Source organism: Scylla paramamosain, chromosome 1, assembly GCF_035594125.1.
Source record: "Scylla paramamosain isolate STU-SP2022 chromosome 1, ASM3559412v1, whole genome shotgun sequence".
Taxonomy (NCBI): Eukaryota; Metazoa; Arthropoda; class Malacostraca; order Decapoda; family Portunidae; genus Scylla; species Scylla paramamosain.
This window is the reverse complement of record NC_087151.1, coordinates 235,001-252,500: the sequence shown is the minus strand read 5'-3', so window position 1 is coordinate 252,500 and position 17,500 is coordinate 235,001. Positions and strand designations below refer to the sequence as shown.

Genomic DNA, 17,500 nt, shown 5'->3' with positions numbered 1-17,500 from the left:
GGGAGATAAGAGGGGGGAGAGAGAGAGGGGGAGGGGAGGTGTTGACACTCACTGGGGGGACCCAACACCAGGGATATCATATTTCTCCCCTCCCCCCACCTCCCCATCCCCCATTCTCCCCCACTCTCCCTCCCCATTCCCGTCTCCTTTCCTGCTTTCAACTATTTCTCTCTCTCTCTCTCTCTCTCTCTCTCTCTCTCTCTCTCTCTCTCTCTCTCTCTCTCTAAGTAAAATAATAATAATAATAATAATAATGATAACAATATTGAGAGAGAGAGAGAGAGAGAGAGAGAGAGAGAGAGAGAGAGAGAGAGAGAGAGAGAGAGAGAGAGAGAGAGAAGGAAGGAGAAAAAGAAAACTCTCTCTCTCTCTCTCAGAAAATTTGACCTTTTCAACCAATAGAGAGAGAGAGAGAGAGAGAGAGAGAGAGAGAGAGAGAGAGAGAGAGAGAGAGAGAGAGAGAAATAGTAGTAGTAGTAGTAATTATTAAACTAACCGAACAATTACTACTACTACTATTACTACCACAACAACAACGAGAGAGAGAGAGAGAGAGAGAGAGAGAGAGAGAGAGAGAGAGAGAGAGAGAGAGAGTGTTTGAAATAGTAGTAGTAGTAATTATTAAACTAACCTAACAATTACTACTACTATTACTATTACTACCACAACAACGAGAGAGAGAGAGAGAGAGAGAGAGAGAGAGAGAGAGTGTGTGTGTGTGTGTGTGTGTATATTATTAGTATTACTGATTAATAAGGTGACGTGGCATCAGAGGTAAGACCACAATGCAAAGTTCTCAATATATATATATATCCTTAAGGACGTTCAGTTAACAATTCCTCAAACACACAAACACACACACACACACACACACACACACACACACACACACACACACACACACACACACACTTTCTTTCTAGTTTTCGTCACCCTTCATCGTTAATTTCCTAAAATAAATGAATAAATAAATAAAATGCAGAAAAAAGGACCTTACCTCTTCCAGTCGCGAGTCAAAGGCCACATTATTTTTCACTTTTCACGATTCAAATGGGAGTCCACGCCTTCATAGCACCGGGGGAACTATGCTTTGTGGTTATCCTAATGGTCAGTTCATTGACGTGGGCACACACACACGCAAAAACAGAAAAAAGAGAAAAAAAGAAACGGACTTAACAGGGAGATATTCTGGCAACGTCCGTCTCCGCCCGTTCACAGACCGATACTGCCTGACTGAGTGATGTTGCCTATTAATCTTTTTAGTTACCTATCTTTATTTTTTCAATGTTTCAGAGCTTCCTGTCATTTATTTTGTAATTCTTTTTATTTTTTTATATTTTATTAAGCGTTTTGAATGGTTTATAAAAGTTAGTTACGGTTTTATGAGATAATATGCATTATTTCAACAATGGTAGATCATGTTTGGCTTTGACTTCGTCTTTATATAAAATTCTTGCATTAATATGAACACTGCATATACTTCTAATAAAAAAACAGACAAGCTTTGATATTATCCTTTAGTTGATGTTCTCCCTAGTAAGGATAAGAATATATAAATTTGAGCTGTCATGAAACAAAGCGAGACGAGGCCACAGTCATAGCGAATCGTCCGAACACTGTGCCCATGTCGACTATCTTGGTACGGTCTCTCTAGGCGGTTATTCTCTTTTTTTTCAATATTATATAAATCACATCAATCTTTTCCTCTTCTTTTTTTATTTCCTTTATTTTCTTTTTATTTTATTTCCGTAATTCATGTTTTGTTTTTAATCAGATCTCTCTCTCTCTCTCTCTCTCTCTCTCTCTCTCTCTCTTAGTTACATGGTGATATGCTTCGTGAAATGAGGAAGGAAGGAGAGAGAGAGAGAGAGAGAGAGAGAGAGAGAGAGAGAGAGAGAGAGAGAGAGAGAGAGAGATAATACAATGAAAGATGAAATAATGAATGAACCAATAAATGAGATACACACACACACACACACACACACACACACACACGAGGACAGACAGGCAAAATACGTAGAGAGAGAGAGAGAGAGAGAGAGAGAGAGAGAGAGAGAGAGAGAGAGAGAGAGAGAGAGAGAGAGAGAGAGAGAGAGAAGGAAGAGAATGAAAAATAAATAAAAGAAAAAAACAAGAATAATGATGATAACAATAATAAAATAAGAGAGAGAGAGAGAGAGAGAGAGAGAGAGAGAGAGAGAGAGAGAGAGAGAGAGAGAGAGAGAGAGAGAGAGAGAGAGAGAAACGACGAGAAAAAAAAACAATCAAGAAAAAAAAATAGCCTAACTGTTTACGTTTGGTTAGGTTAGGTTAGGTCAAGCTGAACTTATGAGACCAGCTTGACGTGACAAGATACATTTAAAATTACGATTAATTGACGAGGGTGAACTGTAGCGTTAATAACAGACAAAGGACGTAATAATTCAGTTTAAAAGGTCAAATTAATATCTCTTAATTACAGAAGTTTGCTAATTACTCTCTCTCTCTCTCTCTCTCTCTCTCTCTCTCTCTCTCTCTCTCTCTCTCTCTCTCTCTCTCTCGGTGTTTACAAGAAATCAGCTGTTTTTGTTACAGGGCAAGGCAAAAAGCTTAAACGCACCATAACATTGAATTTTTTTATTATTATTATTATTTTAAGAGGTTTTGCTTGCAGATTGAATAATAATTAGTGGAGAGAAGGATATATTGATTTGGCAATGTGAAGTGGTCGCGAGCAGTGGTTATATAAGTGAATATTACTGTGTTAAAGTGATTACAACAAATTTTGCGTTACCCTGTACAGATGACGATGTCCCTTGGAGTTTCAAATCTTGGCTGAAACTCGTATTTGCGGATTTTCTTTGAATGATATACCGCTTGTAGATGAATCATGAGCACCACTGCCTGATGTGAGACTGGAGAAAGTATCAGGAATATTATTAATTTCACTTGATCAAGCATATTATAAATCTTGCCACTGGATCATGTCGGCTAGGCTAGGCTAGGCTACCCTAGACGTGCCTTCTCAATTTTTAAAGTAACCTGATAGATTTTCACGTTTCTTTTAATAGTGTACACAGGGGAATAACTGACGCGTCTACACTATTAAATTCAGTGAAAAATATTCACTATTAACTTTATTACAAGTAGAAATATATACAGCCTTTCCCTTCCTTCCATCTAGCTACCCTCACGATCGCCTCGAACATCACCGCACACATTAATACACATTTCTTGATGATTTTGTTTACTATGATAATTCTGAAGGCATGTATGGATACGTCAACTCTTTCTTTACGTCCACCTGGAAGGAGAATGCAAAAGCTCAACAAATAAGTGAGAAATAGCGTAAAATTCAGTAACTTTTTCTCCGCTCAGGCAACCATGGTGGGCGAAAATAAGATTCAACACAATTTCTCTCTCTCTCTCTCTCTCTCTCTCTCTCTCTCTCTCTCTCTCTCTCTCTCTCTCTCTCTCCTGGATTACTGTAGTTGCTTTTAAAGGTTGCTGAGACGTGACGCAATATTTCCAGTCTTACAGATAATGTACCTCTGGAATCTTGAAAGCACCCTTGAAAATGCGTAAAGATTCTCCCTTAAATTTGTTGATGGAGTCTTGAAACCACCCTGGAAAATGTGAGAGAGAGAGAGAGAGAGAGAGAGAGAGAGAGAGAGAGAGAGAGAGAGAGAGAGAGAGAGAGAGAGAGAGGCTGTACATAAGCACCCTGGAAAATGAGAGAGAGAGAGAGAGAGAGAGAGAGAGAGAGAGAGAGAGAGAGAGAGAGAGAGAGAGAGAGAGAGAGACTGTACATAAACAATTATATCTTTCACACACACACACACACACACACACACACACGTACGTTTCCCTAAGGGCATTCCATCAGTGTGACGTAATGGGATTAACTTAACTCATCCCCAAAACTCCCACAAACTGACTAACTTCTTCCTCTTCTTTGTCATCTACTGTGACACAAGTTAGGGAGGTGAAGAGAGAGAGAGAGAGAGAGAGAGGTGAGATGAAGTGAGAATATTCCTATGTATTTTCTGTCATAACACCTCATATCACCTTTTGTCTCCCCTGAACCTCTAAAAATATCAACATTTAGACAAGTTAGGGAGGTGAAGAGAGAGAGAGAGAGAGAGAGAGGTGAGATGAAGTGACATTATTCCTGTCTCTCTCCCAGCTTAAACTTTCAACAATATTTATAATGAGAAATGTAGACAAGTTAGAGAGGTATAGAGAGATAGAGGTGAGGTGAAATGAGATTATTCTTTTGTTTATTGCCTAACACCTTTCTCTCTCTCCTTCTCTTGGCCTCTGCCTCCTCAAAAACAGCCTATATTAATGAACTGGTGATGGTACAGGCCTATAAAACCTTGTAACAACATTTCATCATAAAATCTGCCAATGCTGGTTGAATTATAATCAGTCATTCCTCATGCTAACCTTATTATTATTATTATTATTATTATTATTATTATTATTATTATTATCATGTGATGCAGAATATCATGGTGTTTTGGTTGCAAGAGTCCACGTAAATATAGATTGAGCCATCGTATTCATGTTTTTCATTGTGTGGTGTTGTAAATATACTTTATCTGTAAATAAAAAATGTATCCTATGACATTTGTTTATTTTATTATATGTGTGTTAGGTTAGGTTAGCATAGTCTTTATACAAGCTCTTGGCAGTGCATATATATCACAGACACATTGTTAGTAAATCAATTTGAAGCAGAACCAATTGTTGTGTGTGTGTTAGGTTAGCCAATCACACCCTTATCTTTGAAATATTCCTTTGTATATGCTTATGTACCACAGCCAGATACACACTGATTAGGGAGGTGGATGGAATAGTGGTGAAACACTGAATATACTGCTTGACTCTTGCATTGGGGACGTGGACAGAATAGTGGTGAAAGACTGAATATACTGGTTGACTCTTGCATTGCGGAGGTGGACAGAATAGTGGTGAAAGAGTGAAGATATTGGTTAACTCGTTTTCTATGATTTTATTGGAGTTTTCATTAATTTATGGTTAAATTGTGAGTGATAGGCTAACCCTTTCACTCTTTCAGTCTTCAGTATCATTATAAACAGTCTACTGTGTCTTTCATAACTTCTAATTAATTTTAAGGTTTGCTTATAAACTCAGTCCTCTCGTTTTCTATGCTTTTATTCGAGTTTCCGTCAATTTAAAGGTTTAATTATAAGTGATAGGCTATTTGGCGCGGGGAACCGACTCCCTCTCTCTCTCTCTCTCTCTTAACACCTCACAGTGCTTCAAGTGACATATTTTCATTTCTATTCGCTTATAAAGTCAATGTACCCTCGCATTTCCTGCCATATAATTAAAGTATCCGGTTGTACCCCATGGTGAGGGTCCGCTTGTTTCCACCTCCTTCACCGAGGGAGGGAGGCAGACTGCTCCAGGCGTTTTGGGATTTTTTTTTATTTATTTATTATTTTTTATTGTCTTCCTCAGTGTACCTGGGAAACACCGTGCAGTGCGGTTGTGTGTGTGTGTCCTCTTTTCATTTAAACACCAGGGAACGGGACCACAGAGGCACAGGAGGTCAATTAAGGTGAGTTTAGTAGTGACAGGTAGCAGAGGTCTGGCTTCAACCTACGACACTACCTGGAAAACACTGGAAATACCTGGAAAATACTTGATACTTAATAGCAAAAGGGGAGAAGAGAAGAGAAAATAATGCTATTTATCATGGAATAGAGGCGGACACACACACACACACACACACATAGATACACACACACACACACACACACACACACACACACACACACACACATATATATACACACACACGCATACACACAGCTGAAATTAATCCAGAAAACAGAGAAATAACCTTCATAACAACCACAAATAATAAGGAAAGAGAGATAGCCAACCTTGTTTTCATCTCAGCCCCCTCCCAGCCCTTCCGCGGCCGCCATGATGGATTGCCAGAGTCTACCCTCGGTTCCAATATTCTTTCTATTTTCTTAACTTATATATTTAGGCTTTTTAACTAAGATTTTATGGTTTGTAAAAATATTTGGTGGTGTTTTGAGTGTTTTGCGTGCGAGTGTTAAGGGAAACATGTCGATTGTGAGGTTGTTTCAGCGTAAATAATTGTTGCTGTTTGCCGTTAAATTTTTCATACCGCCAAACATGATTTTTTATTTCAGCCGCTAGGCAAGATTTTATGGGCTCAAAAAATCGTTTATTGTCTTTTAAATATGTTATGATGCTTTTGAGTGAAATACGTGGACTTTTAGAGGGGTTTTAGACCCGTTGAACACTCAAAAAGTCGACATTTATAAATTATTTATTTATTTGTTTCAGCTTCCGGTTAACTTCTGATTGTTTGTAAAAATAGTTTCGATTTTTTAAAGTGTATTGTGTTCGTGAGAAATGAGATTTGTGGATTTTGGAATGTATTTTTTTATCGTGTTTGTTCGAACACTTTTTCATATAGTTATTTAAATATAGCTTTATTATTACTGAAGCTTGGAATATTTTTATATGTCCAGAATTAATTTAAAATTATGCCCTTTCATAATATGTAAAGCATTCCGGCCTAGCTCCATTTTTGCGAGGGGTCATTTTCAAAATCATTTGCGTAACGTAAATATGGCGGACGTGACGTCATCAGCCGCCTTCATCCGGGGACCGAGACCCTGGACCTTCCCTCCTCCCAGTGCCCTTCCATTAGTATTTAGTGTTATTTCCTATATTTTCCAGCTGTTTTCATGCATAGAGAAGAATAGAAAGAGGAGGAAAGAAGGAGAAATGAAGAAGGAGGAGGAAGAAGAGGGAAGGGAAGGAGGAAGAGGAGAAGGAAAAGAAGAAATATTAAGAAAAGATTTTCACTGAATTTCCAGCGTTTTAAAGGTAAGCAAACGTAGTAGTAGTAGCAGTAGTAGTAGTAGTGGTGGTGGTGGTGGTGGTGGTGATGTGGCAGCCTTGTAATATAAGATGAAGTGTTTTGAGTTAAATACGCAATTTTTTTCTAGGCATTTTGGAATAGAAGTGAGAGTTTTTGGTGTTTTGAAAGGGAATAGTCGTGCTTTCAGTGTTTTTTTTAAGTGAATTCACCGTTTCTGTGGTGTTTTAAAAAGGCAGGGGATGTTTTTTTATATATTTTTTTTATATTTTTTTGTGTTTTTTTTTAGATTTTGGTGTTTTTCAAGTTTGTTTGGGTAGAAATTGTTGTTTTTTCCCTGTCCTTGGGTAGGTGTGTGTCTCTTCTGGGGTGTTTTGAAAGGAAATTAAGTATTATTTAAGTGTTTTTGGCTAGAAATATGTTTTTTGGGGTGTTTTGAAAGGAAATTAAGTGTTTTTAAGTGTTTTGGCTAGAAATGTGTTTTTTTGGGTGTTTTGAAAGGAAATTAAGTGTTATTCGATGTTTTTTTGCAGGAAATGAGTGCTTTTGGGGTGTTTTGAAAGGAAATTAAGTGTTATTTAAGTGTTTTTTGGGTTTCTAGGTGTTTTTGGGAGTAAAATTGTGTTTCTAGGTGTTTCTAGGTGTTTCTGGTGTGTATGTGTGTGTGTGTGTGTGTGTGTTGCCTTGTCTTTCGTTGTACAGATGCTTATACAGTGTGTGTGTGTGTGTGTGTGTGTGTGTGTGTGTGTGTGTGTGTGTGTGTGTGTGTGTTGCCTTGTCTTTCGTTGTACAGATGGTGATGCAGTGTGTGTGTGTGTGTGTGTGTGTGTGTGTGTGTGTGTGTGTGTGTGTGTGTTGCCTTGAATTTCGTTGTACAGATGGTGATGCAGTGTGTGTGTGTGTGTGTGTGTGTTGCCTTGTCTTTCGTTGTACAGATGCTTATGCAGTGTGTGTGTGTGTGTGTGTGTGTGTGTGTGTGTGTGTGTGTGTGTGTTGCCTTGTCTTTCGTTGTACATATGCTTATACAGTGTGTGTGTGTGTGTGTGTGTGTGTGTTGCCTTGTCTTTCGTTGTACAGATGGTGATGCAGTGTGTGTGTGTGTGTGTGTGTGTTGAAAATGTACGTAAGATGATATATAAATCTTTCATTTACAACCACAAAATGGTGAGTAATGTTGAGAAGGAAGAAGAAAGGAAGATTATGAGGAAGAAGAGGAGGAAGAAGAGGAGGAATAGGATTTAAATGAAGGAAAATAACAGGGACAAAGTTTTAAATCATATTATTCGTTATTTCTTTCTTTATTCAGTATTTCCTTATTCCTTTCTTTATTTTCGTTTACTTCCTCCTCTTATCCCTTTTCTGCCAGAGGAGGAAGGGGAAGAAAGGAGGATGAGGGTGAGGAAGACGAGGAAGAGGAAGAGGATTAAATTTCTTTCATCTTTCTTAGACAGTCCTCAGGATGTCAACATTGTATAATGGTACAGTGTTGAGACAGGGACGATCGCGTTATAATTCACTAATTGAGGTTACTTTTGATAAATAAACAACTAGTACGGAGTCTTTTAAGTATTTTACATTATCTTATACCGGAAAATATAAAGGAAAAGTGGCGTAAATAAGAAAAAAAAGGCAAAGATTAGAGATGTGGGATTTTATAACTTGTGGTATCTTAAAATACTAGTATAAGATAAACCCTATGCAAAACGAATAATATAACCTTTATTAATCATCATAACCTAGAAAACCGATAAATATATATATAAAAACCAGTGTAATTAGTAAAAAACAAAAAAACTGTCCCTGGGAAGTGAGACGGCCCACAGAGTCGCGCCAAAAACGTGGATCTACAGGCCAGGCATCTTATGTTTAACCAGGTGTACAAGGTGCTGGCTTTCAAGGGCTCCTCCACACCTACAGACACACGCACACACCACCAGATACAGGAAGGTGAGTGCCTGAGATGGTGTTGAGTTAGATATAATACTTATTTACTTGAGAAATGGTGTTGCTTTGTTGATGGCGCCACACAACGCCAGTAAGATATTTCAGACCACTTAAATTGCTTCCCTGTGCAGCCAGTGACGCCTCTCCCTAGTTAAATGTGTGTGTGTGCGTGTGTGTGTATGTGTGAGTGCGTGTGTGTGTGTGTGTGTGTGCGCATAGTTACCAGATAAATGTAGTTTTAAGAGAATAGTTTTGTTTACAACTAAACTAAAGAATCACTAAATTTTGTGACGCAGCCTTGGATGTGCCCCTGTGCTTCCCCCCACGCCCCCCTCGCCGCCCTTGGCAGTGTGGGAACCTCGGTACACGCCAGAGTGCCAAGTAAACACCTAACCTAACCTAAGAGAGAGAGAGAGAGAGAGAGATAGAGGTCACTGTTATCATTATTTTCATTATTACACACAATTTAAGGGTTGACCTGGCCCCCCTCCCTTCACCAGGCCACCCCCCCTTACACTCTCTGTTCAGGTGACCTAATGTGACCTAGCCTTGACACCTGCACCTCCACGTGTCAGCTGGGCACTTGTACACTCCACAGTTCTAGGTGAAGACACTGTTGGGTCACTGTGGGGTCAATGTGGGTCACTGTGGGTCACTGTTGGTCACTGTGGGTCAATGTGGGTCACTGTGGGTCACTGTTGGGTCATAGGTCACTTGTCCTTCATGCATAAAAGGTGTCTTGTTTATGTTTGTGTCAGGTCGCAGTGTGGTGGCCCTGTGTGACCCTTGTACTAGAGGTCATGGTGACTGGTTGGGGTCATCAGTTTTTATGTGGTTGTTGTTGTTGTTGTTGTTTTCTTATTTTTTGATCATATTTATTTACTTATTTATTTATTTATTTATTTATGTACTGTGGTTGGAATGTAATGAACCTACTACTACTACTACTACTACTACTACTACTACTACTACTACTACTACTACTACTACTACTACTACCACCACACCACCATAACCACACAACACTCCAATAGCACTTTCTCCTCCTCACCACCTGTTCTCTCACCTGCAGAATTAATTGATGAGCTACAGAACTACAGCATCGTTCAGGTGGCAGCCGGAGACCAGCACTCTCTTTCTCTCACCTCCTGGGGCCTGGTGAGTGAGAGAGAGAGATAGAGAGAGAGAGAGAGAGAGAGAGAGAGAGAGAGAGAGCCTGTAATGTGTGTGTGTGTGAAAGAGAGAGAGAGTAGAAATAATTTTGTTATTTTAGTAGCTGTAAAGAGAGAGAGAGAGAGAGAGAGAGAGCAATACATTTTTCATTTTTCTCTTGTTATCAATATATATACAGTAAAATCCCTCTTATCTGGCATCAACGGGACCGCCGACATGTCAGATACTTGAATATTGCCGGATACTTGAATAGAAGTGAAATTATGTCCACAATGACCAGCATCTTACACACTCACGCATCTTACCATAACAGAGATCAGCTGATCTTAATCAGCAGCTGATCTGATCAGCTGCTTAAGTGTAAGCACAACACACTCCCTCTTTTGTACAACTTGAGGCATGATGAAGGCGTCAGGTGATAAACAGTGCACACGCGGGACTGAGTCACTCGGTAAACACAGTGCAGCGGGCCGCGGGTGGCGCCAAGCAGTGCGCTCTGGTGGCCAGGGGACAGAGTATGCCTTGTGCGGGAATTTTAATCGATTTTGTGAGTACACATTGATTTTTTATTGATTTTAAGGCTCAGGGAAAAATGTGCCGGATACTTGAAGCTGCCGGATACTGGAATGCCGGATGAGAGGGATTTTACTGTACAAGTATATTCAAATTATTTCTCCTAGACAGGTTAGGTTCTCTCCCTCTCCCTCTCTCTCTAATCTCCCCTCTCACTCTCTCTCTCTCTCTTTAAAGGTATATTATATCTTAAGTTAAGTTGGGTTTTGTTAGATTAGGTCTTAGTTTCTCTCTCTCTCTCTCTCTCTCTCTCTCTCTCTCTCTCTCTCTCTCTCTCTCTCTCTCTCTCTCTCTCTCCCTCTCCCTCTCCCTCCCTCCCACCTCTCCCTCTCTCCTCAGATCTACGCACGGGGTGACAATGGGTACGGTGAGCTTGGCGTCAACTCCTGCGACAGTCACACCGCCACACGCAAGCTTGTCAAGAGTCTGGCCAGGAAGGTGACAGTGCAGCTGGCCTGTGACGCCAACCACACCCTTGCCTTGACTGCTGGTGGGTGTCTGTATGTATGTATGTCTGTGTCTGTGTCTGTATATATGTGTGTGTGTGTGTGTGTGTGTGTGTTATCATCATTATTTATTTATTTTTTGCTTTTGTGTGTTTCAGATGGTGACAAAATACCTTCGGCCAGTTGGCACTTAGACACCGACAGGGGCCCCAGAAGGATCCTGCCCTGGTGACCTCCTTGGCTGGCACCCTCTTAGTCCTGCTGGCCGCTGCGGGTCACCACTCTGCTGCCGTGACCCAGGCCGGCTACCTGCTGTTGTGGGGGTCAAACAAGCAGGGTCAACTGGGCTATACTCCCAAGGGTGATCCTCTTGTTAGGTGTGTGTGTGTGTGTGTGTGTGTGTGTGTGTGTTTGGGTGGTGGGAGGAAGAGGAAGAGGGAGAAAAGTAGTAATAGTAGTAGTAGTAGTAGTGGTGTACATAAAGTATATTCTTTTATTTATAATCAAGAAAAACAAACTGAATAATGATAATAATAATAATAATAATAATAATAATGATGATGATGATGAATAATTCTAAACAAACATGAATTAAATTATATAAGCCTAAAACTAACCAATTTCTCTCTCTCTCTCTCTCTCTCTCTCTCTCTCTCTCTCTCTCTCTCTCTCTCTCTCTCTCTCTCTCTCTCTCTCTCTCTCTCTCTCTCTCTCTCTCTCTCTCTCCCAGATCTTCGCAGGGGGGACGTCAGCATGGCCACCGTCAGCAGGGAGAGTGGGGGTGCTGAGGACTTTTGCAGCCCTCCCCTACCCCGACCAAATGCCCCTCTCTCTCACAATTCAAGAACATATGATTAAGAAACTTCTGTCAATTGAGGAAGAAGACATGATTGATGACGATTTGTTTACGTAAGTGTGTGTGTGTGTGTGTGTGTGTGTGTGTGTGTGTGTGTGTGTGTGTGTGTGTGTGTTTGGGTGTGTTATGGTATATTTTGTGTGTGTTTGGGAGTGTGTTGTGTGTTTTGGTATGATTTGGGTGTGTGTGTGTGTGTTTCTGAGTGTATTTGTGTGTGTTTGTGTTATATAATTTATTTTTGATGTTTTCAGCGACAGAATGTTGTATTTTTTGTGTTTGTTTACATTTGTGTCATATTAATCTATTTACAAACAAACAAACAAACGAACGAACAATATTACCATCCCCACGTTTGTTTACACTCATTCACTCACCCACTTCCAAACACAGGTACACAAAGACAGTGTTTGCCTCAGTGTGCGCTTGGAACAGCTCCTTCACGCTTGCTGGCTTGCACAAACACACACACGGGCTGGACTACCGTTTGGCTGAGGACTGTGTGGCTCAGATTGGCCGGATTGCAAGGGAGACCATCCAGGAAGTGGCGAGTGCGTGCGTTTGTGTGCGTTTCACTGCATTTTACTGAAGGTTTCCCAGGACAAAACAGGACAAACGGACCTGCTGGCATTTCACACGCAGAATCTCACAAGCGTCCACTGATCCATTACCGAGCTAATCCAAACGTATCCAAACGTCCACAGATTCGTACTGGCATTCAAAACGTGGCCAAGAGTCTTCCTTCGCATCCCCCAGCCAGGACGCCTTATGCTGTTATGTCCTTCCCCTGTACAAGGACTTCACTGACCCTAAACAAACAGCCAAACTCCAAACGCCGTATGCTGAGGGAGTGTTGAAGCTTGGCAAGGAGATGGCGGAGGTGTTCAGTGAGTTGGATTGTGTGTGTGTATGTGTGTGTGTGTGTGTGTTTGGGAGTGTTTGAGTGTGTTTTGGGAGTGTTTTGGGGTGTTTTGGTTGTGTTTTGGGTGTGTTTGGGGTGTTTGAGTGTGTTTAGGGGTGTTTTAAAGGTGTTTTGGGGTGTTTTAAATGTGTTTTGGTGTTTTTTCTTTGTTTTTCTATTGATTTGTGTGTTTTAAGTATATTTTTGGAGGAGAAAAATTAATTCTCTCTCTCTCTCTCTCTCTCTCTCTCTCTCTCTCTCTCTCTCTCTCTCTCTCTCTCTCTCTCTCTCTCTCTCTCTCTCTCTCTCTCTCTCTCTCTCTCTCTCTCCTGGCTTGCCTCTCTTCCAAGGGACTTTACACTAAGGCTGGTTACTTTGTACAAGAATGTGGTGGTACAAATACTGAATTCAGCTCACCAATGTAGCTCTGAGGTAAGAGAGAGAGAGAGAGTTGGTTTGTAAGAGTGTGCATTGAGAGTGTGTGTGTGTGTTTTGAGTGTAAGAGAGAGAGAGAGAAGTATAATTGTCTGTGTACTACTACTACTACTACTACTACTACTACTACTACTACTACTACTACTACTACTACTACTACTACTACTACTACTACTACTACCACCATTCTCTTCCTCATTCTCTTTCTCTTCCTCCTCCTCCTCTTCTTCTTTTACTACTACTACTACTACTACTACTACTACTACTACTACTACTACTACTACTACTACTACTACTACTACTACAACAATTCTTATCTACAACACCACCACATCACTTACAACCACTCAGACCACCACCACTACCACAACCAGATCTTAACCAAACCTAACCTAACCTACCCACACCACACAGAGACCGGCGTGCCCTCGTGTCTTCCCTGCGGCTGTTGTCCCTGGTCCACGGTCTGAACTTCCAAGCCGGCTGCCGAGTGGGGCGGTTGAACTACGACGACTTTTACATCCCAGAAATTGCTATTAGAAAATTGATATTAGGAATGATTACTTGAACTGGATGAACAGCAGGCTTCACCCGATGTCCAGGAGGGAGGTGGGTGTGTGTGTGTGGGGGTGTGGGAGTGTTTGAAGGTGGCTGAGTGATTTTGGGGTGTTTGGGTGTGTTTTGGTGTGTTTTTGGGGTGTCTGAGTGTGTTTTGGGGTGTTTGGGAGGTGGGTGACCATGTTTGGGGGTGTTTGTGTGTGTATTGGGGGTGTTTGTGAATGGGTGACTGTGTTTGGGGAGCTTTCAATGTTGAACGCTTAAAAACATCCTTTAAAATTGATAATTCCTTTAATTTTAACTGACAGATCCTTAGAAACACCCTTTAAAAATTGAAAACCCTTTATTTATTCTCTTAAACCCTTAAAAACATCCTTTAAAATCGACATTTCCTTTAATTTTAACTGAGAAACCCTTAGAAACACCCTTTAAAAATTGAAAACCCTTTATTTATTCTCTTAAGCCCTTGAAAACATCCTTTAAAAGACACCAAACCTTTAAATAGCCTCATAAACCCTTAAAATCACCCTTCTACCCTTTATTTACCTCCTTAAACCCTTAAATACACCTTTTAACTCTTCATTTACCCCTTCAACCCTTAAAAACAACTTGAACTAATCCAATCCTTTACATTACAGAGTCCAATCCTGTTCTGTGAGTATCCATTCTTGTTCGACCCTCAGGCCAAGATGCTGCTGCTCAGGTGTGACGCCACTCGGCAGGTGAGAACCAGGTGCAGGACTAATTAGGTTTGGTTTACATATGTTTATTTGTTTATTTGTATATATATATTTTTTTTGTGTGTTTTTCAAGGATTTGTCAGCATTAAAGGCTGTTTGGAAGTGTTTTTCAAGATGTGTGTGTGTATGTGTGTGTCTTTTAATATTTCTCCAATCCTTCCTCATGTCTCTAATCTTTTGTTGCCTCTCTCTTTAAATATTTATCCAATCCTTTCATTCTCTCCTGTAGAACACAATCCACACCTTCTCTGCTGTCTTGATTCACCCAGTCCTCCCCTCCCCACCTCCTCTGCTGTCTTTATTCACCCAGTCCTCTCCTCCCCACCTCCTCTACTGTCTGTTTTCACCCAGTCCTCCCCTTCCCACCTCCTCTACTGTCTGTTTTCACCCAGTCCTCCCACACGACACCGCAGGAATGTAAATAAACACACCGTTCACACTAATATCCTTCCGTTTATTGATTTCTGTCGGTGTTTCCAGGGCGAATGTTTCCCAGACCACCCGGTCATACGCACGTTCTGGGAAGTATTTCACAAACTCTCCCTGGAGCAGAAGAAGTGGTTTTTGAAGTTCCTGACGGGCACTGACAGGGTTCCTATTCTGGGCATGAAGGTAGGTGAGAGACAGAGAGAGAGAGAGAGGGGCTGAGGGGAGTGACTGTGGGGTTTGTCAACATCCTGTGGGGGGATATCCTGTGGGTCTGTGGGAGAGAGAGAGAGAGAGAGAGAGAGAGAGAGAGAGAGAGAGAGAGAGAGAGAGAGAGAGAGAGAGAGAGAGAGAGAGAGAGAGAGAGAGAGTGTCCTCCTTTTCTCTTCCTTCTTGTCCTCTTCTCTTCCTTCCTTCCTTCCTTCCTTCCTTCCTTCCTTCCTTCCTTCCTTCCTTCCTCCTCTTCCTTCCTTCCTTTCTTCTCAGTCATTCCTCTGAAATATGAATAAATTTATAATAATAATAATAATAATAATAATAATAATAATAATAAATTTAATAGTAATTTATTGTATTTTCTCTCACACACACACACACACACACACACACACACCAATATTTTCTCCCTCTCTTTCTTTTTCTCTTATAAACTCTCTCTCTCTCTCTCTCAGGCACTCAAGTTGATGATCCAAAGCACAGCAGACGACAGCTTCCTTCCGGTCGCACACACCTGCATCACCCAACTCAACCTGCCAAGATACAACACCAAAGAGAAGCTGAAATACAAACTTCTACAGGCCGTACAGCAGAGTGAAGGGTTCGGCCTGGTGTGAGGGTGTCAGGGGGTGTTGACGGGGTGTGAGGGGGTGTTGAAGGGTGTGAGGGGGTCAGGGGGAGGCTGTGTGAGTTGGATAAGAGTGACCTTGTGTGTGGGAGGAAGTGCCTGTTAAGAAAATAGAATATATAGAAATTAATAGAAAATATATGTAATAGTTTACAGAATTATTATTATTATTATTATTATTATTATTATTATTATCAAATTGAGTATATTTTTTAGTCTTGTTACAAAAAAAATGAATGAAATAAAGAAAATGAAAAAGGTAACTTTTATTATTATCACTATAAAAATGAGAGAGAGAAAGAGAGAGGAGGGTGGCCAACTTGCTGGACATGAGAGGGAGGCTGTTGCTCTACAAGGGCCAGATACGGCCTTATTTAGAGTATTCCGCCCTCTCCTGGATGTCCTGTGCTGCCACACACATCAGCAAGCTCCACGGTGTCATCCGGTGGTGACTCGGTGGAAGTGCCGCGTTCCCGCTCCAGCCAACACCGGCCCACCTTTTGGGGGCGAGTCTCCAGACCGTGGAACGTCTTCGCGTCCTCCGTCCCTCATATCAGGGGGATGGATACCCAGGACGTGAAGTTAACAGCACACCACTGGAGGGGCTCGTTCCCAACCCTCCTGCTAACAATATTAACGCAAGTCCATAAAGAATGTATATATATGTATATATATATCTTTATATTTATATTTGTGTTGTATCACACCCCTAAAACAGGTTGCACGTGGCAGTGCGCCTTCACCTGATAATGTACCTTCGCATGATAATGTACCTACGTTTAACTAGGTTTAAATTAAAGAGAGAGAGAGAGAGAGAGAGAGAGAGAGAGAGAGAGAGGAAAAAGACAGTAAAAGAAAGAGGGTTAAGAGGAAATCTTGAGAGAGAAAAGCCTTATTATATTATTATTGAAAGAAAAAGAGTGGAAAGAGAGAGAGAGAGAGAGAAACCTTATATTATTATTAGTGAAAGAAAAAAAGTGGAGAGAGAGAGAGAGAGAGATAAAAGCCTTATTATATTATTATTGAAAGAGAGAGAGAGAGAGAGAGAGAAAAAAGCCTTATTATATTATTATTGAGAGAGAGAGAGAGAGAGAGAGAGAGAGAGAGAGAAAAGCCTTATCATATTATTATTGAAAGAAAAAAAGTGGAGAGAGAGAGAGAGAGAGAAAAGCCTTATCATATTATTATTGAAAGAAAAAAAAGTGGAGAGAGAGAGAGAGAGAGAGAGAGAGAGTAACGTAGTAGTAGTAGTAGTAGTAATGGAAAATAAGCCTATTTAGACCTATCCACGTTAAGAAATGCATTTATATCAATATACGGTAATCTCTCTCTCTCTCTCTCTCTCTCTCTCTCTCTCTCTCTCTCTCTCTCTCTCTCTCTCTCTCCCTCGCCTCCCTGTCTCATAAATCTTTCTCTCTCTCTTTCTCTCTTTTCTCAACAAAAGCCATTTTTGCAATAAAGTTAGTACCAGATTTTTGCAGAAAAGGGAGAGGGAGAGGGAGAGGGAAGAATGAATTGGGAGGGAGGGAGGAAGGGATATTGAAAGTAGTAGTAGTAGTAGTAGTAGTAGTAGTAGTAGTAGTAGTAGTAGTAGGACAGGAGAAAGAATACGAATAAAAAGTAGTAGTAGTAGTAGTAGTAGTAGTAGTAGTAACAGCAGTAGTAGTAGTAGTAGTAATAGCAGTAGTAGTAGTAGTAGTAGTAGTAATAGCAGTAGTAGTAGTAGTAGTAGT

General features: G+C 40.7%; 2 protein-coding genes and 2 long non-coding RNA genes across 18 annotated transcripts in view; 1 reads left to right on the top strand and 3 right to left on the bottom strand.

The window, feature by feature from the left end:
• LOC135108801 (uncharacterized) overlaps positions 1–1,142 on the bottom strand; it is a 42,755-nt gene extending 41,613 nt beyond the window's left edge. For both annotated transcript variants that reach the window (XM_064019839.1, XM_064019853.1), the window contains exon 1: positions 998–1,142. The gene's annotated coding sequence lies outside the window, so the exon portion shown is untranslated. The remainder of the gene's footprint in view (positions 1–997) is intronic.
• Positions 1,143–5,284: 4,142 nt separating this feature from the next.
• LOC135108049 (probable E3 ubiquitin-protein ligase HERC4) lies at positions 5,285–15,942 on the top strand. 13 transcript variants are annotated; one of them, XM_064019223.1, is made up of 12 exons: positions 5,285–5,569; positions 6,733–6,882; positions 8,241–8,821; positions 9,891–9,976; positions 10,407–10,538; positions 10,904–11,054; positions 11,169–11,387; positions 11,741–11,919; positions 12,257–12,750; positions 13,115–13,808; positions 14,396–14,479; positions 14,978–15,032. In XM_064019223.1, exons 3-7 carry the CDS (start codon positions 8,737–8,739, stop codon positions 11,240–11,242), a joined length of 528 nt encoding a protein of 175 aa, XP_063875293.1. In that variant the 5' UTR covers positions 5,285–5,569; positions 6,733–6,882; positions 8,241–8,736; the 3' UTR covers positions 11,243–11,387; positions 11,741–11,919; positions 12,257–12,750; positions 13,115–13,808; positions 14,396–14,479; positions 14,978–15,032. The 13 variants fall into 13 exon arrangements, with proteins under 13 accessions (XP_063875293.1, XP_063875446.1, XP_063875378.1 ...); XM_064019376.1 differs by lacking the exon at positions 5,285–5,569 and adding an exon at positions 9,115–9,199 and having other exon boundaries at positions 6,537–6,882; positions 8,749–8,821; XM_064019308.1 differs by lacking the exon at positions 5,285–5,569 and adding an exon at positions 9,115–9,199 and having other exon boundaries at positions 6,538–6,882.
• Positions 15,193–17,500, bottom strand: part of LOC135108650 (uncharacterized) — a 30,208-nt gene continuing 27,900 nt past the window's right edge. The window contains exons 1-2 of one of the 2 annotated variants that reach the window (XR_010272463.1): positions 15,537–15,675; positions 15,193–15,417 (exon numbers count right to left, since the gene is read on the bottom strand). This is a non-coding gene — a long non-coding RNA (uncharacterized LOC135108650). Of the gene's footprint in view, positions 15,418–15,536; positions 15,676–17,500 lie in introns of those variants that run through there. The other variant, XR_010272412.1, reaches the window with a different exon arrangement.
• The window catches only part of LOC135108557 (uncharacterized), a 4,530-nt gene continuing 3,048 nt past the window's right edge, over positions 16,019–17,500 (bottom strand). The window contains exon 2 of the long non-coding RNA XR_010272353.1: positions 16,019–16,391. This is a non-coding gene — a long non-coding RNA (uncharacterized LOC135108557). The remainder of the gene's footprint in view (positions 16,392–17,500) is intronic.

Coding starts and splice junctions, on each gene's coding strand:
- LOC135108049 (XM_064019132.1), top strand. CDS start 8,737: ATGTTTAACCAGGTGTACAAGGTGCTGGCTTTCAAGGGCTCCTCCACA. Junction 9,977..10,406: donor CTCTCACCTCCTGGGGCCTG/GTGAGTGAGAGA, acceptor TGAAGGCGTCAG/GTGATAAACAGTGCACACGC. Junction 11,055..11,168: donor CACCCTTGCCTTGACTGCTG/GTGGGTGTCTGT, acceptor TGTGTGTTTCAG/ATGGTGACAAAATACCTTCG.